The sequence below is a fragment of the Salmo salar genome, chromosome ssa23, assembly GCF_905237065.1.
Source record: "Salmo salar chromosome ssa23, Ssal_v3.1, whole genome shotgun sequence".
Classification (NCBI taxonomy): Eukaryota; Metazoa; Chordata; class Actinopteri; order Salmoniformes; family Salmonidae; genus Salmo; species Salmo salar.
The window spans coordinates 32,855,211-32,880,146 of record NC_059464.1 but is presented as its reverse complement, the minus strand read 5'-3'; the positions used below and the strand labels follow the sequence as shown (position 1 = coordinate 32,880,146).

At 44.6% G+C, this 24,936-nt stretch overlaps 1 protein-coding gene across 1 annotated transcript in view; it reads left to right on the top strand.

Moving 5' to 3' along the window:
- The window catches only part of LOC106584438 (protein unc-13 homolog A), a 74,689-nt gene that overhangs the window by 38,631 nt on the left and 11,122 nt on the right, over positions 1 to 24,936 (top strand). Inside the window, exons 15-39 of the mRNA XM_045706184.1 lie at positions 3,305 to 3,310; positions 3,726 to 3,800; positions 3,937 to 4,156; positions 5,001 to 5,228; positions 6,045 to 6,186; positions 6,420 to 6,589; positions 6,865 to 6,980; positions 8,658 to 8,821; positions 9,039 to 9,192; positions 9,480 to 9,548; positions 13,197 to 13,286; positions 13,523 to 13,657; positions 14,517 to 14,650; positions 14,958 to 15,043; positions 15,195 to 15,321; positions 15,572 to 15,667; positions 16,495 to 16,639; positions 16,759 to 16,836; positions 16,969 to 17,046; positions 17,697 to 17,785; positions 18,017 to 18,166; positions 18,651 to 18,774; positions 23,854 to 23,910; positions 24,036 to 24,116; positions 24,540 to 24,687. Coding sequence (XP_045562140.1) covers positions 3,305 to 3,310; positions 3,726 to 3,800; positions 3,937 to 4,156; positions 5,001 to 5,228; positions 6,045 to 6,186; positions 6,420 to 6,589; positions 6,865 to 6,980; positions 8,658 to 8,821; positions 9,039 to 9,192; positions 9,480 to 9,548; positions 13,197 to 13,286; positions 13,523 to 13,657; positions 14,517 to 14,650; positions 14,958 to 15,043; positions 15,195 to 15,321; positions 15,572 to 15,667; positions 16,495 to 16,639; positions 16,759 to 16,836; positions 16,969 to 17,046; positions 17,697 to 17,785; positions 18,017 to 18,166; positions 18,651 to 18,774; positions 23,854 to 23,910; positions 24,036 to 24,116; positions 24,540 to 24,687 — 2,962 coding nt within the window. The remainder of the gene's footprint in view (positions 1 to 3,304; positions 3,311 to 3,725; positions 3,801 to 3,936; positions 4,157 to 5,000; positions 5,229 to 6,044; positions 6,187 to 6,419; positions 6,590 to 6,864; positions 6,981 to 8,657; positions 8,822 to 9,038; positions 9,193 to 9,479; positions 9,549 to 13,196; positions 13,287 to 13,522; positions 13,658 to 14,516; positions 14,651 to 14,957; positions 15,044 to 15,194; positions 15,322 to 15,571; positions 15,668 to 16,494; positions 16,640 to 16,758; positions 16,837 to 16,968; positions 17,047 to 17,696; positions 17,786 to 18,016; positions 18,167 to 18,650; positions 18,775 to 23,853; positions 23,911 to 24,035; positions 24,117 to 24,539; positions 24,688 to 24,936) is intronic.

Sequence of the window (24,936 nt, the reverse complement as noted above, 5' to 3'; positions counted from 1 at the left end):
TTCATTTTGATGGCATAGAAGGCCCTTCTTGCCTTGTCTCACGTTCAGAGCTTTATGGAAGTTAAGTGTGGCGCTGATGTTTAGGCCGAGGTATGTATAGTTTTTTGTGTGCTCTAGGTCAAAGTTGTCTAGATGGAATTTGTATTTGTGGTCCTGGCAACTGGACCTTGTTTGGAACACCATTATTTGTGTCTTACTGAGATTTACTGTCAGGGACCAGGTCAGACAGAATCTGTGCAGAAGATCTAGGTGCTGCTGTAGGCCCTCCTTGGTTGGGGACAGAAGCACCAGATCATCAGCAAACAGTAGATATTTGACTTCAGATTCTAGTAGGATGAGGCCGGGTGCTGCAGACTGTTCTAGTGCCCTCGCCAATTTGTTGATATATGTTGAAGAGGGTGGGGCTTAAGCTGCATCCCTGTCTCACCCCCCGGCCCTGTGGAAAGAACTGTGTGTTTTTTGCACATTTTTAAGGCACACTTGTTGTTTGTGTGCTTGGATTTTAAAATTTATGTTTTTCCCCCAACACCACTTTCCATCAATTTGTATAGCAGACCCTCATGCCAAATTGAGTCGAAAGCTTTTTTAAATCAACAAAGCATGAGAAGACTTTGTTTTGGTTTGTTTGTTTGTCAATTAGAGTCTGCAAGATGAATGCGTGGTCTGACATTTGGTAAAAAGCCAATTTGACATTTGCTCAGTACATTGTTTTTGCTGAGGAAATGTACGTGTCTGCTGTTATTTTCCATAAGTTGCTGTTCACGCATATCCCCCGGTATATCTCTGTCCAGTGTCTGTTTTTTGCCCATCGTAATCTTTTCTTTTTATTGACCAGTCTGAGATATGGCTTTTCCTTTGCAACTCTGCCTAGAAGGCCAGCATCCCGGAGTCGCCTCTTCACTGTTGAGGTTGAGACTGGTGTAGCGGGCACTATTTAATGAAGCTGCCAGTTGTTTCTCAAACTAGACACTGAACTTGTCCTCTTGCTCAGTTGTGCACCGGGGCCTCCCACTCCTCTTTCTATTCTGGTTAGAGGCAGTTTGTGCTGTTCTGTGAAGGGAGTAGTACACATTTCTCACATGGACTAACCTTCGTTTCTCAGAACAAGAATAGTGTGACGAGTTTCAGAAGAAAGGGCTTTGTTTCTGGCCATTTTGAGCCTGTAATCGAACCCACAAATGCTGATGCTCCAGATACTCAACTAGTCTAGAGAAGGCCAGTTTTATTGCTTCTTTAATCAGGACAACACTTTTCAGCTGTGCTAACATAATTGCACAATGGTTTTCTAATGATCAATTAGCCTTTTAAAATGATAAACTTGGATTAGCTAACACAACGTGACATTGGAACACAGGAGTGATGATTGCTGATAATGGGCCTCTGTACGCCTATGTAGATATTCCATTAAAAATCAGCAGTTTCCAGCTATAATAGCCATTTACAACATTAACAATGTCTACACTGTATTTCTGATAAATGTTATGTTATCTTAAATGGACAAAAATGTAGCCTTTCTTTCAAAAACAAGGACATTTCTAAGTGACCCCAAACTTTTGAACGGTAGAGTAGTTGTCAAAGCAGATGCTAACTAGGCTATTATACTCACACTAAATAGATGACCTAGCCCTTGTGCCATCCACCCTTGCCAATTTAACTGACTTCCAGGCTTTGAATTGAATAGCTCTGACAAGCTGGAGGCCTGCTCAGCTCCACCGCGCACTTGAATGAAGAATTACCATACAGGACTAAATAGCTCAGTACTTTGTCTCTATGAATCCAGTTCACTGTCAGGCTGTACAACCCACACACTTGCACAAGAATGAACACACACATGGAGATGCAGATACGTAAGCACCCATGCACACACACAGTGTTTCCATTAGCCGTAATAGCCGGCTTTTGTCCGATAAAAAAATAAATAGAAAAGCCGATAAATAAAATTGGCACAGGCCAATTGTCCTGGGAGAAGAAGAAAAAAATTCTCATTGTGAAATAATGCTTTTTAGCCTATTCATTGGTGGACTGGTCGTGCTTATCGGTCTATAGGTTCATTTGCATAATTGTATGGAATTAAATTAGTGTGTATGTACAGTATATTCGTTATGCATCTTATTTTTCACACGCAACCAGCATACAGATACAGAGCCCTTGAGTGGAAAATCTGTTAGAAAGCGCAAGAGCTGCTGCCTGTGGTGCTTTCAAGACAACTAGGACATGAGGTCAAATCATGATGTCAGTGATCTTCAGGTCGGAAAGTCGGATCTTTAGAAAGAGGCCTGAATTCCCAAGTTGGATTTCCGAGTTGGACGACCGACCGTTCAAAACTATTTTTCCCAGTCGGAACTCGTTTTTTCGCCAGTTCCCAGTTCTCCTGAACACACTGAAGTCAGAGATTTGAGTTTCCAGTTGTTATGAACACTGCATGAAACAGCAAGGGCAGGAAGGCTTCATTAGCGCACCACACACCACTTTGCAATGAGCTGGAGGCAGTATGCATTTTGAAAACATTATACTTAATTGTTTGAAACCTGAATGTTTTAATACATATGAGGCATGTCTTACATTGCTTCAAAGTAGCCTATTAGAGCGCTCTTTCTAAATTTTGAATATATATTTTAGTTAGAAATCCTACACCTGTAACTCTCTGGGTTTTAAATAGAGTATATCCTTCAACATCGCATATCATTATTAAGGAAGTACAGAGTTTTCCACTTTGTTCCTAAGGGCTTTTGTCCTACACTCCAAAAGGGTTATTTGACTGTCCCCATAAGATAACCCTTTTTGGTTCCAGGTAGAATCCTTTTTGGTTTCAGGTAGGACCCTTTTTGGTTCCAGGTAGGACCCTTTTTGGTTCCAGGTATAACCCTTTTGGGTTCCAGGTAGAACCCTCTGTGAAAAGGTTTGTACATGGAACACAAAAGGGTTCTACCTGGAACCAAAAAGGGTTCTCCAAATGGTTCTTTTATAGGGTCAGCTGAATTACTCTTAGGTTCTAGATAGCACATTTTTTGGGTTGTTTACATGGCACATGATTAATAGGTCTAGATCTAAATTAATGGAAATGTCCTCCCTCCTTTCCCCTCACCCAGTATTCCATCAACAAAATGAATAACTCTCCCCTGATATAGTGATCTTTCTGTCTCTTGGCACTTTTATCACGATCGATCACTCTGTATCTGTTTTAAAATCACCCCTATGCTATTGTCGCCATGTTTGTGACTGTGGCTAGAGTTGTTTGACATATGGCCCTTTTAACACTTGTTTCTCTTCCTGCTTCTTCCTTCCTCCATCTGTACTGCTAAAGGCTATGGTGAGTAACACCGTGACTGATTCCAAATGAAAAGAGAATGTTGTTAAGACGTACTGGCTTTGTTTGTTCTCAAGGGGAATAGCAATTTGTGTAGAGAAGCACTTCATTCCAGATACCCATGACCCCTTGTTTCTTGTATACACTTGGGGAAAGTACAGCTGGACTGCTTTGTGACCGGTTGCCTTAATGAGATGTAATTTCTTCCAAACTGTGTTAAAATATATTAAAGTAAGTAGCAAGAGAAATAGACTTCTTTCTTTGAGTAAAATCGAAGTTGTCACTTTGTTGTAAAAGTGCTTATGGAATGTTTTTCAATCGCAGTATGTACAAAACTACTATATATTAATCTCATCTCTTCATTCAATCAGTCATTAATTCCTTCCTTTCTTTCTGTCCCCTGCCTGGCCTACCTCAGTCCCTGGCTCAGAACTCCAGGAAGGCAGGGTTCACATCAGCTATGGCGTCCAGCACTCTCAATAACGAGGAGCTGGTGCGTTTCTGGCTCTTTCTTTTCTCTACTCTCAGTATATCCAGATAGTGAACGTTTTCCCTCTCTCCATGTAGTCATAAATTCCACAAATTCTTTGACTCTATATATATGTCCTCTACGTTTCCCTCTCTTGTAGAAGAGCCATGTGTACAAGAAGACCCTACAGGCTCTGATCTACCCCATATCCTGCACCACGCCTCATAACTTTGAGGTGTGGACGGCCACGACACCCACCTACTGCTATGAGTGTGAGGGGCTGCTGTGGGGCATCGCCCGCCAGGGCATGAGGTGCACCGAGTGCGGGGTCAAATGTCACGATAAGTGCCAGGACCTACTCAATGCTGACTGCCTGCAAAGTAAGTAGAGCCATGTTGAATGTTTCTCAGTGAGTGGTAAAGTTTTGTTCAGTTGGTGCTAAAACATAATATAATGATAAAACATAAACTAACAACACCAACTGTGTGGGATACTACAGACTGTAAGCTGCTTTGGATAAGAATGTTAAACGGCTGTCTGGCATTCCCCTTTGACTGTCATACTTCAGACTCTTCCCTCCTACATCTCTCATCCCACTCCCCTTGTCCTCCATTCTCTCACTCTGCAGTCTCAGGCACTCTCTCTCTTTTATTTTTCTTAAAAAATTGTATACATTTTTTTTTTAAAGCCATTTGTCTTTCCTTGAGATCCTCTCCCCCTTCCAACTCTTCGTGAACGTTTCACAGGTCTGCAGATACTACCTGAGCACTCATCGATAAATCACACTGTATACTATGTATGTTAATTGTAAGTTAATTGAAATGCATTCCAGGTGACTACCTCATGAAGCTGGTTGAGAGAATGCCAAGAGTGTGCAAAGTTGTCATCAAGGCAAAGGGTGGCTACTTAGAGGAATCTCTAAGTAGTAACACTTCTTTGGTTACTACATGATTCCATATGTGTTATTTATTAGTTTTGATGTCTTCACTATTATTCTACAATGTAGAAAATAGTAAAAATAAAGAAAAACCCTTGAATGAGTAGGTGTGTCCAAACTCATATCTTTTTTATTTTTAGGTAATTGAATCGGGGGCCTACAAAAGAGGGGCCGCTGGCCACATGCCGCCAGTTGCCCATTCCTGCTGTAGAATAATACATCATAAGACCTTATTTGTCATGTAACTCAATAAGTCAAATCTGACCCTCATCTCTCGTCTACCCCAGGGGCAGCGGAGAAGAGTTCTAAGCATGGGGCGGAGGACAGAACCCAGAACATCATCATGGTTCTAAAAGACAGGATGAAGATCCGAGAGAGGAACAAGCCGGAGATCTTTGAGCTGATCCAGGAGGTGTTTGCCATGGTCAAAGCCACTCACGTCACCTACATGAAGCAGATCAAACAGAGCGTACTGGACGGCACCTCCAAGTGGTCGGCCAAGATCAGCATCACAGGTGAGAGAGAGAGAGAAGATAGCAGGGCTTCAGAGTTAGAGTGCTGATCTAGGACCAGGTCCACATCAGAATCAGAAGAAGAAAAATCTTATTCATTATGATCTAAAAGGGAAAACTGATCCTAGATCAGCACTCCTAATTTGAGACGCTTTGTGAATAGTTTGAGTTCAGAACCATCCATTTGTAAAGCTCTGGCAGATGCCATTTGGAGTCTGACTCCATCACAACACATCATCCACCCTCTGTCTCCTCTTGCTTGTTTGTGTTCCAGCTCTATTTGTTGTAAAGGTCATACTGTGCTGTAGACCATTGAGTCACTGTCTGACATGAAGGAGACAGATTAGATAACGGTCCCATATGAAGAGGGATTTGAGATATTCGTCTGTAGGCAAGAAGGCAAAGAACCAGAATAGGTCAATGGGAGTGTGTAGAAGGGAGAACTCTCAACCTAGCTAGGTAAACTAGGCTCTGCTCAAGTCTTGTCCTATTGACTGTCGCTCCATCTGTTTGAGGTTTGAAGTACTCCGAACTTTGTAGACCAGACATATAGTCATGTCGTTCATATTTTATTGAAATTTTTTTTGCTTTTTAAGCACCTTGAGATTTGTTTACTTGTATGTGCTGTGTACTGCAATTCAGCTTTTAGCTGCCAAGTACAGCTTACTGGTAAAAATGTAATGAACTACTACTACTAATACTATTAGCCTCTAAACTAGACTGACCGCTGTGCTCACTAGTGAAACAATGATGAGTGCAGTATTCAGCCATACTGACCACTTGATGCTGCCCCCTGTTCCCTCTCCTCCCTCCCCACAGTGCTGTGTGCCCAGGGCCTCCAGGCGAAGGATAAGACTGGCTCCAGTGATCCCTACGTCACGGTCCAGGTGGGAAAGACCAAGAAGAGGACCAAGACCATCTACGGAAACCTCAACCCTGTCTGGGAGGAGAACTTCAACTTGTGAGTAGAGAGAGAAAGTACTTTTTTTATTTAGTTATTTAGCTGACACTCTTATCCAGAGCCACTTACAGGAGCAATTAGGGTTAAGTGCTTTGCTCAAGGGCACATTGACGGATTACTGGACTGGAATAACATTGAAGGTTGTGTATTCACAGATTGTGAATGGATGACATTGGTGGGTCTCTCTCTCTCTCTGTCTCTCCCCTCTGTCTCTCCCCTCGCTCTCTCTGTAGTGAGTGCCACAACTCCTCGGACCGGATCAAGGTGCGGGTGTGGGACGAGGATGATGACATCAAGTCTCGGGTGAAGCAGAAGTTCAAAAAGGAGTCAGATGACTTCCTGGGTCAGACCATCATCGAGGTCCGCACGCTGAGCGGAGAGATGGACGTCTGGTACAACCTGGGTCAGTACAGTCACAGTACAGGGGGAAATAACCACGTTAAGCTAACAAACCCAATCATTGAGCCTCTGACACTTCGGGTCCATATAATTACTTTCTAGGTATCCATACGATGAGGTTAATTTGGTGATCTAATTTGGGTGAACTATCCTTTTAAAAATGATTTATTTCATATAAGAGACATTATCATAATGGTTGAGGTCTTTATCAAAGATAGTTGTTGTTAGGTTGACTGTGGTATGTGTTGACTGAGAGTTGTGTCTGGTCCCTCTCTGCAGACAAGCGTACAGACAAGTCAGCCGTGTCTGGTGCCATCAGGATGCACATCAATGTAGAGATCAAAGGAGAGGAAACAGTCGCTCCATATCATGTCCAATACACCTGTCTGCACGAGGTAAGCTGTGTGTGTGTGTGTGTGTGTGCGTGCGTGCGTGTCTGTGTGTGCGTGTGATCGTGCACGCGAGCCTGTGTATGCTCCTGCCTTCAGGTGCTAAGTGATGTTAGCCGGGTCATCTCGGTTCATTTAGCTGACTGATGTAGCCGTCTTTCAATGAAGTTGTTGTTTCAGATGAAATAGAAGTTAATATCCCATAAAGGTGTCACCGCCTGCATTGCTCTATCAAGATAAATACCACATCAGATATAAAATACCACAGATAATATCTCGCACTCTGACCTTCTTCAAATATGGAACTGTTTACAATGTTTATGCTAAATGATCATTGCCCTATATCAAGTCATTACTTGGTCCAATATCAGGACATAGTTTGCAAACAGCTGAACCTAACAAGAACTACTATTCAATTGTACTGTAAATAATGTTCTGTACCAAATTCTCTCAATCTTCACAATGGCTCAACACACATTGTAATGGTGAGTCGTGACACTGAATGATTCATATATTCCTGTACTCTTTCAGGTACTATCTATTGGCACATAAAACCAACTGATATATTTCTCATGAAAGTCAGTCATATAATGAATGAATGGAGGCCCAGGCCTGAATAAATGATTAATTGAAAAACCCTCTGAGCATTGATCAGTCAGTCAGTCATCCAGTTAGACAGACAGACAGACAGACAGACAGACAGACAGACAGACAGACAGACAGACAGACAGACAGACAGACAGACAGACAGACAGACAGACAGACAGACAGACAGACAGACAGACAGACAGACAGACAGACAGACAGACAGACAGACAGACAGACAGACAGACAGACAGACAGACAGACAGATAATCAGTCAGTTAGTCAGTTACTGTATATAGTTATTCAATCAGTTGTTAGTCAGTCAGTCAGTTAGATAGATAATCAGTCAGATAGTCAGTCAGCCAGTTAGATAGTCAGCCAGTTAGCTAATCAGTCAGATAGTCAGTCAGCCAGTTAGATAGTCAGCCAGTTAGATAGTCAGCCAGTTAGATAATCAGTCAGATAGTCAGTCAGCCAGTTAGATAGTCAGTCAGCCAGTTAGATAGTCAGCCAGTTAGATAGTTAGATAATCAGTCAGATAGTCAGTCAGCCAGTTAGATAGTCAGTCAGCCAGTTAGATAGTCAGTCAGCCAGTTAGATAGTCAGTCAGCCAGTTAGATAGTCAGTCAGCCAGTTAGATAGTCAGTCAGCCAGTTAGATAGATAGTCAGTCAGCCAGTTAGATAGTCAGCCAGTTAGATAATCAGTCAGATAGTCAGTCAGCCAGTTAGATAGTCAGCCAGTTAGATAGTTAGCCAGTTAGATAATCAGTCAGATAGTCAGTCAGCCAGTTAGATAGTCCGCCAGTTAGATAATCAGTCAGATAGTCAGTCAGCCAGTTAGATAGTCAGCCAGTTAGATAGTCAGCCAGTTAGATAATCAGTCAGATAGTCAGCCAGCCAGTTAGATAGTCAGCCAGTTAGATAGTCAGCCAGTCAGTCAGATAGTGTGTATTCTACTCTGCTCTCCTGCTCAGACACATTCACATAGAGATCATGATGAAAGCTGCCTTCAATCAGCCTTAGCAACTTTAACTCATTAACATCATAGTCTAGATTGAATAACCCGTCTCTTTCATCCTCTCTCGCTCTGCCTACAGAACCTCTTCCACTTTGTCACAGATGTGCAGAGCTCTGGTGTTGTGAAGATTCCTGATGCTAAAGGGGATGATGCGTGGAAGGTGTACTTTGATGAGACTCCTCAGGAGATAGTGGATGAGTTTGCCATGCGCTACGGAGTGGAGTCAATCTATCAGGCTATGACGTGAGCTCAAATGTAGTACCCTACACACCCTGTCAGTGACACTTAGCAATAGCATACACATTACCAGATTGTAATGTGATGTATTGAGAGAACACCTAGTGTATGGTTGTGTTTAGGATGATACTGTGGTACACCCTAAACATCACAAGGGAATGCATGGGCAGCTTCATTAATACTAAAGTGATAATGTTTATGCCGTGTGTGTGTTCTCCCACAGTCACTTTGCCTGCCTGTCGTCTAAGTACATGTGCCCTGGGGTGCCGGCGGTAATGAGTACCCTGCTGGCCAACATCAATGCCTACTACGCCCACAGCACCCAGGCCACCAACAGTGTGTCTGCCTCCGACCGTTTCGCCGCATCCAACTTCGGGGTGAGTCGCCCCAAATTAATGAGGGTCCTTTTTTGGACATCCCTACCCCATTGAAGTTTAAATGTAATATGGTTAAGGTTACGTAAGGTTTATTGTTAAGTTTAGTGCAAGGGTAGGGGTTAAGGTTAGGGTAGGGATGTCACAAGGATTCCGGATAGCACTAACCAATTAATGAGGGATGGACAGATACATAATAGGATGCAATGCCTGAACTCAATGTTTAAGGTGAGCCAATGGATATGCTAGCTCTTAGGCTAATGTGTTGTGGCGTATTTTTGTTATTTCAGAAAGAACGATTTGTGAAGCTCCTAGACCAACTCCACAACTCCCTTAGGATTGATCTGTCCATGTACCGGGTAGGCTACTCTTAACTTATATTTATCTCTCTCTTATCTCTATCTCTCTCTCTGTTTTTCGATCTGTGTCCTTTCCTACCTCTAGATCTCTTTTGCAAAACCAATTAACTAGCCTGCTAATATTGTTCCTCACTAAGTCTAGGAGTCTTAGGCCTAGTTAACTGGTCTGTAACCAGATATAAGATGTGCATCAATGTGAGAAATCTGCGTATTAAATAAAATACAATTTTATTAGTCAGATGCGCCGAATACAACAGGTGTAGACCTTACAGTGAAATGCTTACTTACCTAACCAACAATGCCGTTTAAAAGAATACGGATAAGAATAAGAAATAAAAGTAACAAGTAATTAAAGAGCAGCAGTAAAATAACAATAGTGAGACTATATACAGAAGGATACTAATACAGAGTCATTGTGCGGGAGCACCGGTTTGTTGAGGTATATGTACATGTAGGTAGAGTTATTAAAGTAACTATGCATAGATGATAACAACAGAGAGTAGCAGCGGTGTAAAAGAGAGGGAGGGGGACAATGCAAATAGTCTCGGTAGCCATTTGGTTAGGTGTTCAGGAGTCACTGGGCAGCTCTCGGCTGTGCTTCACTTTGTAGTCTGTAATGGTTTGCAAGCCATGCCACATCCGACGAGCGTCAGAGCCAGTGTAGTACGATTTGATCTTAGTCCTATATTGACGCTTTGCCTGTTTGATGGTTCGTTGGAGGGCATAGCAGGATTTCTTATAAGTCCCGCTCCTTGAAAGCAGCTGCTCTAGAATTTAGCTCAGTGCGGATGTTGCCTGTAATCCATGGCTTCTGGTTGGGGTATGTACGTACGGTCACTGTGGGGACGACGTCATCGATGCATTTATTGATGAAATCAATGACTGATGTGGTGTACTGCTCAATGCCATTGGAGGAATCCCGGAACATATTCCTTGTCTTACCATGCCCCGCTGTTCTATTCTGCCGGTGCAGCGTATAACCAGCCAGCTGTATGTTGATAGTGTCATCGTTCAGCCACGACTCCGTGAAGCATAAGATATTACAGTTTTGAATGTCCCATTGGTAGTTTAATCTTCCATGTAGGTTATCTATTTTATTCTCCAAAGATTGAACATTTGCTAGCAGAATGGAAGGAAGTGGGGGTTTATTCAATTGCCTACGAATTCTCAGAAGGCAGCCCGCTCTCCGGCCCCTTTTTCTCCACCTCCTCTTCATGCAAATCACGGGTATCTGGGCCTGTTCCCGAGAAAGCAGTATATCGTTCGCGTCGGACTCGTCAGACTTGTTAAAGGAAAAAAAGGATTCTGCTAGTCGGCGGTGAGTAATCGCTGTTCTGATGTCTAGAAGTTATTTTCGGTCATAAGAGATGGTAGCGGCAACATTGTGTACAAAATAAGTAATCAAATAAGTTACAAACAACGCAAATAAACAAACAAAAAAACACAATCGGTTGGGGACATGTAAAACATCTGCCTTCTTCTCCAGCGCCATTTTTCCCATATTAGAAATGTGTTGTATGTACATGTACCCAGGAGACAACAACCTTACTGAGATCCAGGAGACAACAACCTTACTGAGATCCAGGAGACAACAACCTTACTGAGACCCAGGAGACAACAACCTTACTGAGATCCAGGAGACAACAACCTTACTGAGATCCAGGAGACAACAACCTTACTGAGATCCAGGAGACAACAACCTTACCTTAGATCCAGGAGACAACAACCTTAATGAGATCCAGGAGATAACAACCTTACTGAGATCCAGGAGACAACCACCTTACTGAGATCCAGGAGACAACAACCTTACTGAGATCCAGGAGACAACAACCTTACTGAGATCCAGGAGACAACAACCTTACCTTAGATCCAGGAGACAACAACCTTACTGAGATCCAGGAGACAACAACCTTACCTTAGATCCAGGAGACAACAACCTTACTGAGATCCAGGAGACAACAACCTTACTGAGATCCAGGAGACAACAACCTTACTGAGATCCAGGAGACAACAACCTTACTGAGATCCAGGAGACAACAACCTTACTGAGATCCAGGAGACAACAACCTTACCTTAGATCCAGGAGACAACAACCTTACCTTAGATCCAGGAGACAACAACCTTACCTTAGATCCAGGAGACAACAACCTTACCTTAGATCCAGGAGACAACAACCTTACTGAGATCCAGGAGATAACAACCTTACCTTAGATCTAGGAGACAACAACCTTACCTTAGATCCAGGAGACAACAACCTTACTGAGATCCAGGAGATAACAACCTTACTGAGATCCAGGAGACAACAACCTTACCTTAGATCCAGGAGACAACAACCTTACCTTAGATCCAGGAGACAACAACCTTACTGAGATCCAGGAGACAACAACCTTACTGAGATCCAGGAGACAACAACCTTACTGAGATCCAGGAGACAAGAACCTTACCTTAGATCCAGGAGACAACAACCTTACTGAGATCCAGGAGACAACAACCTTACTGAGATCCAGGAGACAACAACCTTACCTTAGATCCAGGAGACAACAACCTTACCTTAGATCCAGGAGACAACAACCTTACCTTAGATCCAGGAGACAACAACCTTACCTTCGATCCATGAGACAACAACCTTACCTTCGATCCATGAGACAACAACCTTACTGAGATCCAGGAGACAACAACCTTACTGAGATCCAGGAGACAACAACCTTACCTTAGATCCAGGAGACAACAACCTTACCTTAGATCCAGGGCCAGCTCCTTCATGACCTCTTGGTCAGCCAGTTCAAGCAGTTTTTTTTATTGTTCAAAGGGGTGATGAAAATAAATATTTTAAAAAAGGAGAAACAGACCCAAACAAAAGATTCAAACCAAAACCAAGTGTGCACATGGCTACCAAGAAAAACCAGAAGCCTCACAGCTCTGCAAGATGGCTCACTCTAGTTCCTTGCACCTGTGCCCAATCAACACTTAATAAGTCTACACAGGACTTCCTGGCTTAGCACCTGACTCAGGTTACTGCTGCCCCCTGGGGATGGAGTGAAGTTTATCCTGGTAGTTTATTGTTTAGCTTAATATCACTACTGTCCCTCTCTTTCATTCTCTCTCTCTAACATCTCTTTCTATCTCTCACATCTCTCTCTCTCACATCTCTCTCTCTCTCTCTCTCTCTCTCTCTCTCTCTCTCTCTCTCTCTCTCTCTCTCTCTCTCCCACTCAAACAAAAGTATTGTTTGTGTCTGCACTTAGAACAGTCCCATAACAGCATCAGACAGCTCAGAGTGGCTGGGCCCTGTGGGCAGGGAGACCTCTGCTTTCTCTGTCGCTCACAGACACACACAAATACACACTTTCTCTCTCTGTGTGATGTGAGAAAGGAGGCTGATGTGTTAATTGGGCTGACGCCTCGTCATGCACACACAGGGTCAGTGAGGTGAAGAGCTGAGGGTTTTAGTCTGGCCTGGAATCAATGGCAGAGAGAGACTACTTCTTCAGCACCACAGCTCTAGCCAGATTATACAACCTTGTCCACACACACACACACACACACACACACACACACACACACACACACACACACACACACACACACACACACACACACACACACACACTCACTCCTCACTGTGGATCTATTATTTGTGTGTAACAGAATAACTTCCCAGCCAGCAGTCCTGAGAGGCTGCAGGACCTCAAGTCTACTGTGGACCTGCTCACCAGCATCACCTTCTTCAGGATGAAGGTAACTCTCTCTTCTCTCTGTCTTCTCTTTCATTTCATTCCATCCGCTCCTTGGATCACCTCTACTTGGCTCTGGTTGGTACCACATGTATCCATTCTTGTTTACACTGTACAGTTTCGCTACACTACATGTTCTTTTCAAACATGCATCTTCACTGAGTTTCTTTGACCCAGTGTGGTTGTATGGGCTTTCCCAGTTTCAGTAACTTCTCAATCTGTCTGTGTGTCTGTCCTCAGGTCCAGGAGCTACAGTGTCCCCCTAGAGCCAGTCAGGTGGTGAAGGACTGTGTCAAGGCCTGTCTCAACTCCACCTACGAATACATCTTCAACAACTGTCACGAACTCTACAGCCGCGAGTACCAGACAGACCCGGTGACTTTGTGTGTGTGTGTGTGTGTGTGTGTGTGTGTGTGTGTGTGTGTGTGTGTGTGTGTGTGTGTGTGTGTGTGTGTGTGTGTGTGTGTGTGTGTGTGTGTGTGTGTGTGTGTGTGTGAAGGTGTGAAGGTGTGCGTGTGTGTGCGTGTGAAGGTGTGAAGGTGTATGTGCGTGTGTGTGTGAAGGTGTGTGTGTGTGTGTGTGTGTGTGTGTGTGTGTGTGTGTGTGTGTGTGTGTGTGTGTGTCGCGTGTGAAGGTGTGAAGGTGTGCGTGTATGTGTCTCTCTGTCCGTGTCATTAGCACCTCAGGTGGTCTCCATCAAGCCTGTACAGGATTTTTATATGGATTTACAAGCCTTGTTTTTGCTTCATTAAAGTGGGGCGATTCATTCCGACTCCCTTCATGAATTTCAAAAGCTAATTTTTCCTTTGAATAAAACATTCCACCCTGAGGTGCCTTGCAATATTTTGTTAAATCTTCAGTTTGAACCTCTGCGGTGGTATGAACATTTTTTTCTGACTTTGTCAGCTCTCTTCAAAGCACTAAACTTGCTACATGTGGTTTGGTGGGTTCATCAGCTCATTAGAGTAGCAAAGAGATAGATATAATTGGAGTTGAGTGGTAGGGAAGAGATAGATATCATTGGAGTTGAGTGGTAGCGAAGAGATAGATATCATTGGAATTGAGTGGTAGGGAAGAGATATATATCATTGGAGTTGAGTGGTAGCGAAGAGATATATATCATTGGAGTTGAGTGGTAGCGAAGAGATATATATCGGACACACTACGATAGTAGCTACAATAGTAGCCCATGTGATAGTATCTCAGTGACTGAGTGTGTTGTTGTTTTGTCCAGGCCAAGCCAGGAGTGGTCGCTCCAGAGGAGCAGGGTCCCAGCATCAAGAACCTGGACTTCTGGTCCAAACTCATCACCCTCATCGTGTCCATCATAGAGGAAGACAAGAACTCCTACACACCCTGCCTAAACCAGTGAGTCTGTCACTCTCTCTAGCCATATCAGTCTGTTTCACTGTTGCTCTCTCTCCCTCTGTCTCTCTTTCTCTGTCTCTCTTTCTCTGTCTCTCTTTCTCTGTCTCTCTTTCTCTGTCTCTCTTTCTCTGTCTCTCTTTCTCTGTCTCTCTTTCTCTGTCTCTCTCCCTCTGTCTCTCTCCCTCTGTCTCTCTCCCTCTGTCTCTCTTTCTCTGTCTCTCTTTCTCTGTCTCTCTCCCTCTGTCTCTCTCCACCTTTACATCCATATGTAACTCTGTATCTGTTTCTTACCATCTGCCATGCACAGGTTTCCTCAGGAGCTCAACGTGGGTAAAATCAGTGCTGAGGTGATGTGGAACCTGTTTGCTCAGGATATGAAGTACGCCATGGAGGGTGAGCACTGAATAATGTTGCACCTCACCACACTGTTGGCCTAGATCTGTCCTAGCAGTTGTCTTCTGTTTTTATCGGGCTGTTATAATGCATTTACAAGCAGATATGGCACTCTCTCTCTCTCTCTCTCGATCTCTCGCTCAACTCTCAGAGCATGAGAAGAACCGGCTGTGTAAGAGTGCAGATTACATGAACCTGCACTTCAAGGTCAAGTGGCTGTACAACGAGTACTGCAGAGACCTGCCCTTCTTTAAGAGCCGTGTTCCTGAGTACCCGGCGTAAGTGCCACCTGTGCCATGATGACACACACTCAGCTTAAAACACGCGCATGCATACAGGCACATACCCACATACACACATGCACGAACTCACACACTACCTCCCTGGTACTACACAGCACAGCCCATCAGCAGTTACAGATGGACTGCAGCAACAGGTTTTCTCTCAGACCCCAGAAGTAGGTTGAAATCAAAAGTTCCAGTGGGGTTGATTCAAATTAAACCCCCCCCCCCGTGTGATGTCTCCTAGGTGGTTCGAGCCATTTGTCATCCAGTGGTTGGACGAGAATGAGGAAGTGTCTCGAGACTTCCTGCATGGTGCACTGGAGAGGGACAAAAAGACGGGGTAAATTCTTCTCCTTATGTCCTCAAAATGAAATTTGCGTTGGTTGTGGCAGAATGAAAGTAATCCCTTCCTTTGTAGCTCCTCACTAACCCTCCTAGTTATCAGGCAGACTTATCCACGTCTCCAGCACTCATCAAAGACTTCCCTGAGACAATGGATGCCGAAGCACAGATGTTGCAGGGGAGACTCGAGCTCAAAGTAGAAAGTAGGGAATTTAGAATATAAAGAGATGTTCTCAGAAAGTAGAGAGAGGCTATAAAGAGATTTGTGCAGACTCTTCTCAGGTAGGGAGATAAAGTCTGACTGTACCAGCCTGTGGATTAATGAGCTCTGTTCCCTACCAATGGGAGCTGCCCTTCCCTCATTACACAGTAGCACCTGGGGGAGCCACCACAGACTCACCTCTGTCTGCCAATTAGAGGCAGACAGACAGACAGACCCACCTGACCCAGTCGTCTGTCTGGACTGCTGTCTGGCTGCAAACAACCCTAGTGGTCCTCAGGACAACTATCATATCTATTTACTCTCTCAGAGCTCAGTGGTACAGCAGGCCAGACACCATCTCTCTCTCTTCCTCCCCCATCTCTCTCCCCTGATGTTAACAATCCATGGCCTCTGTCCCCCAATCATAATGGTATCTCTACTCCTCTCCCCTTCTCTGCTAGAGACCACTATCTCCTCTTCCTCTCTTCCTTCCTCTCTCTTCCTTCCTCTCTCTCAGCTGTGCTAAGGAAAACTCTTTCCTCTCTTTTCCTTCTCTCCCCAGTCTCTCTCTCCTCTCCTCCCGTCTCTCTCTTAATGCTTTCTCTCTCTCCTTTCCCCCAACAGTTCCAGGTGACTTCGGAGCATGCTCTGTTCTCCTGCTCCGTGGTGGATGTCTTCTCTCAGCTCAACCAGAGCTTTGAGATCATCCGCAAGCTGGAGTGTCCTGACCCCCAGATCGTAGGCAACTGTATGAAACGCTTCGCCAAGGTACACTACAGTATTCTACACACTATAGCCACTTCATTCATGGCTTCATGATGGTAAGCTGAGCCTAGTCACAGAGACAGTGGTTGACATGCTCCTATCTCCTCCTGCTCTCTCCTCAGACAATTGGTAATGTTCTCATATCCTACTCGGACATTATCTCCAAGTGCTTTGCTAACTACGTCAACATGGAGAAAGTGGTGAGTGTACAATTACTGGGCGAGACACGTTGGGTGTGGATGCCCATCATTATAGTGTAGTGTTTGTGCAATTCAATGAAAATGTGTGGTATTTGGATAGTGTAGTGGATAATGACTTTGTGTTGTTTGCAGCCATGCATCCTGATCAACAACATCCAGCAGCTCAGAGTTCAACTGGAGAGGATGTTTGAGGCCATGGGAGGAAAGGATGTGAGTGGCTCTCATATCCCTGTTTGATCTATCTATCTATCTATCTATCTATCTATCTATCTATCTATCTATCTATCTATCTATCTATCTATCTGTCTGTCTGTCTGTCTGTCTGTCTGTCTGTCTGTCTGTCTGTCTGTCTGTCTGTCTGTCTGTCTGTCTGTCTGTCTGTCTGTCTGTCTGTCTGTCTGTCTGTCTGTCTGTCTGTCTGTCTGTCTGTCTGTCTGTCTGTCTGTCTGTCTGTCTGTCTGTCTGTCTGTCTGTCTGTTGACATTTGTGTGTGCGTGGACGGGTGTGTGTCTGGGGACATTTGTGTGTGTGTGCGTGGACGGGTGTGTGTCTGGGGACGTTTGTGTGTGTGTGCGTGGACGGGTGTGTGTCTGGGGACGTTTGTGTGTGCGTGGACGGGTGTGTGTCTGGGGACGTGTGTGTGTGTGTTGTGTGTGCGTGGACGGGTGTGTGTCTGGGGACGTGTGTGTGTGTGTGTTGTGTGTGCGTGGACGGGTGTGTGTCTGAGGACGTGTGTGTGTGTGTTGTGTGTGCGTGGACGGGTGTGTGTCTGGGGACGTGTGTGTGTCTGGGGATGTGTGTGTGTTTATGTGTGCGTGGACGGGTGTGTGTACATGTATCTATTGGTGTGTGTGTTTCAGCTGTGCAAGGAGGCCAGTGACTTCCTGAAAGACCTGCAGTTGAAGCTAAACACTGTGATGGATGATCTCAGCAGGATCTTTTCTGTCAGGTGAGTTAGGCACACTGGTGGGCACTGTCAGGCATCAAACAGCCATTCCATCTACCCATACTTGCCAACTCCAATATATATTTCATTAACATTACAGTGCCTTTCTCTCCTTGCTACATAGTCTCATCCGAATATGTCAAAATGGTGGCATTTAAACTTTTTATGTCACTTCAGCTGAGATATTAGTTACGTCACTTTCTATGTCTTGTGTGTTTATTTGCGCGTGTGTAGTTTCCAGCCACAGATTGAGGACAATGTGAAGCAAATGGGAGACATCCTTGGCCAGGTGAAGGGGACCAACGTGGGGGCTAACAACTGCAGCAGTGTGGCCCAGGACGCTGACAATGTTCTGGAGCCTATCATGGACTTCCTGGACAGCAAGTGAGAGAGAGTTGTCCTGTAATGTTGCCAGTCCATTTTTGGCCGCAGTCTCTATTTCTTTCTTGATATAACTTTTCCAGTCTCTTTCAATCTTGCCGTCTTTTTCCCGCTGCCTATCCCTGTCGCTCTCTCTTTTAACCCATCTTTCCATCTTGTTCTTTCTTTCCTTCTCTTTTTCTTCATCTCTTAATCTCTCTCTGTGTCTCCTCTGTCATCTCTCTCTCTTATCTTTCGGTTTGAACACCATTTCTTGTCAATTCTTGGCTGGTGCGCTATGTTGGACTCCCTTCTGTCGCTCATTATTTCCTTCCTCCCTCCCTCCTTCCGTCCTTCCTTCCTTCCTTCCTTCCTTCCTTCCTTCCTTCCTTCCTTCCTTCCTTCCTTCCTTCCTTCCTTCCTTCCTTCCTTCCTTCCTTCCTTCCTTCCTTCCTTCCTTCCTTCCTTCCTTCCTTCCTTCCTCTACCTTCGCTCTGTCTCCTGTCAGCTTGACGCTGTTTGCTAAGATCTGTGAAAAGACCGTGCTGAAGCGTGTTCTGAAGGAGCTGTGGAAACTGGTGATGAACACTATGGAGAGGACCATCGTCCTGCCCCCTCTCACCGACCAGACGGTACGAACACACACCCTTCTGAGCATGCAAATATTCATGCTCACACACTCACATGCACGCAGTCACACACACTCACATGCCTGCAGTCACATACACTCACATGCACACAGTCACACTCACATGCCTGCAGTCACATACACGCACATGCACGCAGTCACACACACTCACATGCACACAGTCACATACACTCAAATGCACACAGTCACACACACATGCATGCAGTCACACACACTCACATGCACACAGTCACACACACTCACATGCCTGTAGTCACACATTCTTTGATACACACACAGCCCACACTACCAACTGCTACACAGGCACAAACCACTTCTCAGTATGGGATGAGAACCAAGACCGATCAGAGTTCTTTTTATTCAAGGGATTCATGCTCTGATATGTGCTATGTGAGGGAGATATATTTAAGCAATAAGGGCCGAGGAGGTGTGCTATATGGCCAATAAACCACGGCTAAGGGCTGTTTTTAAGCACGATGCAACGTGGAGTGCCTGGACACAGCCCTTATTGCTATTATAAATTGGTTGCCAACATACTGTAATTAGAGCAGTAAAAATAAATGTTTTGTCATAACCGTGGTATACCACGGCTGTCAGAAAATCAGCATTCAGTGCTCGAACCACCCAGTTTATAATTCATATTTTATCTGTTCTGAGTACAGTATTTAGTACAACAAACTCTCTCCCACATACGCACACCGTGAGCAGCCAGGACAGCCATTAGACAGGGAAGAAGTAGACCTGAAATGGCAGACATTTTGTCTACATTATAAGATGCTTACAAGTGACTGTATAATAATAGATCTGATTAGTGATTATTCATTAATGATGGGCCTGATACGCCCCTCTCCCCAGCCCCCCAGGCCACATACAAAAAGACCCCCACTCTTCCATTCACTCCATAGATTTCAGTGAAAACCCCCACTCTTCCATTCAGTGTCATTCTAACCCTGTTCTCCAGGATGGTGCTCCTAGTCACAAACTAACATCTAAACTCAACTACTTCCAACTCGACAGTGACGTTGATACAACTGTTGAGCCTTTCATGTTGGACAGCAGCCGGTATATTTATTTTGCTTTTGATATATCTGTTCTCATTTTTGTTTGGTAACAAAAGAGCCTCACATCATTCTATAGTAGTATGGTTGCCCTGTATCTCTATCAGTAAGACCCCCCTAGTGTGGGTTTGTCCCACAGGGGCAGAGACAGAGTCCAGAGGGGGTGTTACAGTTCCAGTACCAGTCTCAGTACTGTAGGTCACTCTGTCCCTCTTCCTATCCATCTGATATGTGTATTACTGCTGCTTGGAGGATTGATCTGGGGCTCTGTGCAGCGTCACTGACCCTCCTTTCTGGTATTTACATCCTGCTCCCACTGCTCTTCCTCCACAGATGATTGTAAGTACGGCACTCCTGAGTGTCATTGTGTCTGTCTGTCCCACAGTTCGTTATTGAAGGGTGGTCAGTCCTCTGCTATATGTGGCTGCAAACTGTCCCCCCTTCGTCCCCCACATCCTCACTCCTCCTATCTGTCTCTCTGTCTTCCACCTGCTCTGTTGTTCCTCTGCTCCTCTCTCTGTTCTCTTCTCTTCTCCTGTCCTCCTCCACCTCTCTCTCTCTCTCTCTGAGGTGACAGCTGCATGGTGCATTCCTGACTGACTCAGAGAAGGCCCCACTCTCCCCCATACGAACCCTCCAATCGAACGCCCCCCCCTGCCTCCCACTGCCCTTTGCCCTGCCCCACCCCCAGTGTTGCCTTGTTCTTCTCTTGCATATTGTCCCAGGACTCCCTTTCTGGGTGACTCTGACGTTGTGGCTTAATACCTGGTGCCTGCCCCTATTCCCCCCCCCCACCTGTTCCATGTTTGAAGTGTATCCCCCTGCCCTATATGGGTTTGTTGCTTGTATCTGATCTACTCCAACTCCCCTGTAGTAATTCTCCCAGTATGTCTCTGCAGGCCTGCTGTGTTGATCTGTCCTGGTTTGGTTCCATGTCCTGTTGTTGTAGAATGATAGTCATAATAGCATAGTGATAAGCTAAGGTATATACTTTCACCAAGGCTGGTCTATACCGGAAGTGGTGTATTACACTTGTGGGGGTTAGGATTGGTGACACACACACACACATACAGTAGACATACAGTAACAGTCAAAAGTTTGGACACACCTACTCATTCAATGGTTTTTCTTTATTTTCACTATTTTCTACATTGTAGAATAATAGTGAAGACATCAAAACTATGTAGTTACCAAAAAATTGTAAAACAAATCTAAATATATTTTATATTTGACATTCTTCAAAGTAGCCACCCTTTGCCTTGATGACAGCTTTGCACACTCTTGGCATTCTCTCAACCATCTTCACCTGGAATGCTTTTCCAACAGTCTTAAAGGAGTTCCCACATATGCTGAGCACTTGTTGACTGCTTTCCCTTCACTCATCCTAAACCATCTCAATTGGGTTTAGGTCGGGTGATTGTGGAGGCCAGGTCATCTGATGCAGCACTCCATCACTCTCCCTCTTGGTCAAATAGCCCTTACACAGCCTGGAGGTGTGTTTTGGGTCATTGTCCTGTTGAAAAACAAATGATAGTCCCACTAAGCGCAAACCAGATGGGATGGCGTATCGCTGCAGAATGCTGTGGTAGCCACGCTGGTTAAGTGTGCCTTGAATTCTAAATAAATCACTGACAGTGTCACGAGCAAAGCACCCCCACACCATCACATCTTCTCCTCCATGCTGCACGGTGGGAACCACACATGCAGAGATCATCTGCATCTCACAAAGACACGGCGGTTGGAACCAAAAATGTCACATTGGGACTCATCAGACCAAAGGACAGATTTTACCGGTCTAATGTCCATTGCTTGTGTTTCTTGGCCCAAGCAAGTCTCTTTTTATTGGTGTCCTTTAGTAGTGGTTTCTTTGCAGCAATTGGACCATGAAGGCCTGATTCACGCAGTCTCTGAACAGTTGATGTTGAGATGTGTCTGTTACTTGAACTGTGTGAATTTATTTTGGCTGGAATCTGATGTGCAGTTAACTCTAATGAATTTATCCTCTGCAGCAGTGGTAACTCTGGGTCTTCCTTTCCTGTGGCGGTCCTCATGAGAGCCAGTTTCATCATAGTACTTGATGGTTTTTGCGACTGCACTTGAAGAAACTTTCAAACTTTCAAAATACTACATGATTCCATGTGTTGTTTCATAGTTTTGATGTTTTCACTATTATTCTACAATGTAGAAAATAGTAAAAATAAAGAAAAACCCTTGAATGAGTAGGTGTGTCCAAACTGTTGACTGGTACTGTATGTCTGAGAAGCCACTTCTGCTCTACAGCACAGAAACCCTCTCAATGATTTAAATGTTGTTGTGTTTTCTCAATTGTATCGTCCCTAGTCTGTAACATCTGGATTACAGTTTTTGTTTTACTTACTTTTCTAGGATAACTAGAATTTTTCTAACATTGTTTAAAAATATATTTTTTTTCAATGTTTGAATCTCTCTGGTGGAGATGTTTCTGGCCGTCAGTGGCCTTTCGTCTTCATCTGAAGCTAGGATGGGCTCATTACCAAGACTGCTCATACTGATATTGACCTAACTAACTGTATGCTAAACTTAAAGAAACTTTTACGGACAATGATAAAACATCTGGATTACATTATGTTGATCCATCGATTTTGATCTGTAGATTTTGCTGGATTACATTATCTGACCCATTAGAAATTAGGACTGATTGGCTTTGAACCATATCCATTAGCCTAGCAGACGGACAGTTACTAAGATGTCCGCTCCATTAGTCAGTCAGCCAATCGAACTGTGGGGACAGGACCCTTCCTGAAGTATTAACCAATGTCCTCTCTTTACAGGGGAGGGTGAAGCTTGCTTGTCACAGTGATGTAAGGACTAAACCCACTCTAGCTCAATGTGTCTTCTCTCCTCTGTCTCTTTTCTCAGTTTTCTTCTCGCCTGTCCATCATGTTCAAAGCAGTGGAAGCGATCGTTTCTCACTTGTATTTTTTAAATGGGGTTCCTCTTTGCCAGATTCCTGTACAGTTGTGTCTGTTGTAGTCCACCGACCTGTAGACGTCCCTGGAGCTACCTGTATCCCAGCCTCCACACAGCCCAACTACTGCTGGACACATGGAGCGTTGACGTTACAGTACATACCGTTAGCACACTAACAAACATCCCAACGGACAGGACTGCTGTTTGCTCGTTACCTGACCATGACCGCGGTTCCTCAACCGACTTGCATTGAACATCCATGATGGCATAAATGATTTGATAAGCCACATTTATGAGATGAGAGTGGAACCCTTCTTGGTGTTGTCCTTTCGTAGGAATATATTGGTTTGTTTGTTTTGTCTGTTCTCTATTTGAGGAGTGTTCTCTTAGAGATAAGATGTAACCGCAGAGTGATGGGTGCTGTGTGGAGCACTTAGTGGTATATTCTGCTAACAGAGTATCAAAGAGTCATCATAGATACAGGATATATCACCACAGTGCTACTGCGAAGGCTGTGGGCTTGCTGGCTTGGTTGAACCTCTGCATTTACTGTCTGTGTGAGTGTGTATTGTGTGCGTTTGTGTGCCTCTGCGTGTGTGTGTGTCTCTGCAAGTGTGTGTGCTCTTACTTACAATAAGCTGAGATCCTGTCTTCTCTTGCTGTGTGTGTGTGTGTGTGTGTGTGTGTGTGTGTGTGTGTGTGTGTGTGTGTGTGTGTGTGTGTGTGTGTGTGTGTGTGCGTGCGTGCGTGCGTGCGTGCGTGCGTGCGTGCGTGCGTGCGTGCGTGCGTGCGTGCGTGCGTGCGTGCGTGCGTGCGTGCGTGTTGAAAAAAATAATGACTAGTATGACAGCTAGTATTTCTGAAAGTCCTGTAATGTGTTGAGTGAGTTTTGGAGTGTGAGTGTGAATGTGAGTGTGAATGTGAATGTGAGTGTGAATGTGAATGTGAAAATTGTCCGTCAATTGTAACGTGACGGTAATCTGTGTGACTGCTACCCTGCGTCATGAACATAATGAAGCCCTCTTCCCTCTGTTTTTACCTCTGCTCACCTCTAGGGCACTCAGCTCATCTCCAACGCTGCCAAGCAGCTGGGACAGCTCTCCAAGATAAAGGTACCACACATCTTGTCTCGCGCCACATTAGTACTGTTTGCATTTAAAAGTTCTGTATTTAATACTATCTGCATGTAAGAGTTATTTCTTTGTGCTGTTAACCTGTCTATGTGTGTGTTCCTCAGGAGCACATGGGTCGTGAGGAGGCCAAAGCCCTGTCCCCTAAACAGTGTGCTGTGATAGAACTGGCCCTGGACACCATCAAGGTACAACCCAAAACTACTGTTTTTCTCCTGAGCCTAAGCTACAGTCACTCTCTCTCTCTCTCTCACACACACACACACACACACACACACACACACACACACACACACACACACACACACACTTTGATCAACTACGACTTTTTAATATACATTACATTATGAATAGAGTGGTTAATCTTAGGCCTTCCATTGAAGTCAGTAAAAGTGTTGGCCTTAGGCTAGTACAGTTAAACAATCCTAATCTAGAAAAATGAGGAATGAATTGTCTGTATAATGTCTGTATCTGCATGTCCTTTATTTCAAGGACATACGGGTGTGGGTCTTGTAGTGCATACTCAACACACTTCAGCCTAGTTTGGAAACAACTACAGTCTGACTGTGTCCTCTCTCTATCTCTCTCTCTCTCTCTCTGCCGTACTGTAGCAATACTTCCATGCTGGAGGGGTGGGTCTGAAAAAGACATTCCTGGAGAAGAGTCCTGACCTGTTGTCTCTACACTACGCCCTGTCCCTCTACACCCAGGCCACAGACAAACTCATCAAGACCTTTGTTTCATCTCAGATCGCACAAGGTAGGGTGCCTGTCCAACCCCTAATTCCCCCCTGTTTCTCTCTATTGCTCTCTCTCTCTCTCTCTCTGTCTCTTTCTGCCTCTTCTCATTTCCTTATCTCACTCTCAAGTCTTCCATTTCTTTACTTCCTTCCTCTCTCCTCCACCTCCGTAGAGTCAGGTTCTCTCTCACTGTGCTTAATGGACATTGATGTGTGTAATATGGCCACTTACTGAGTGTAATATGATGCCATAGCTCCGTGTGTCCTTG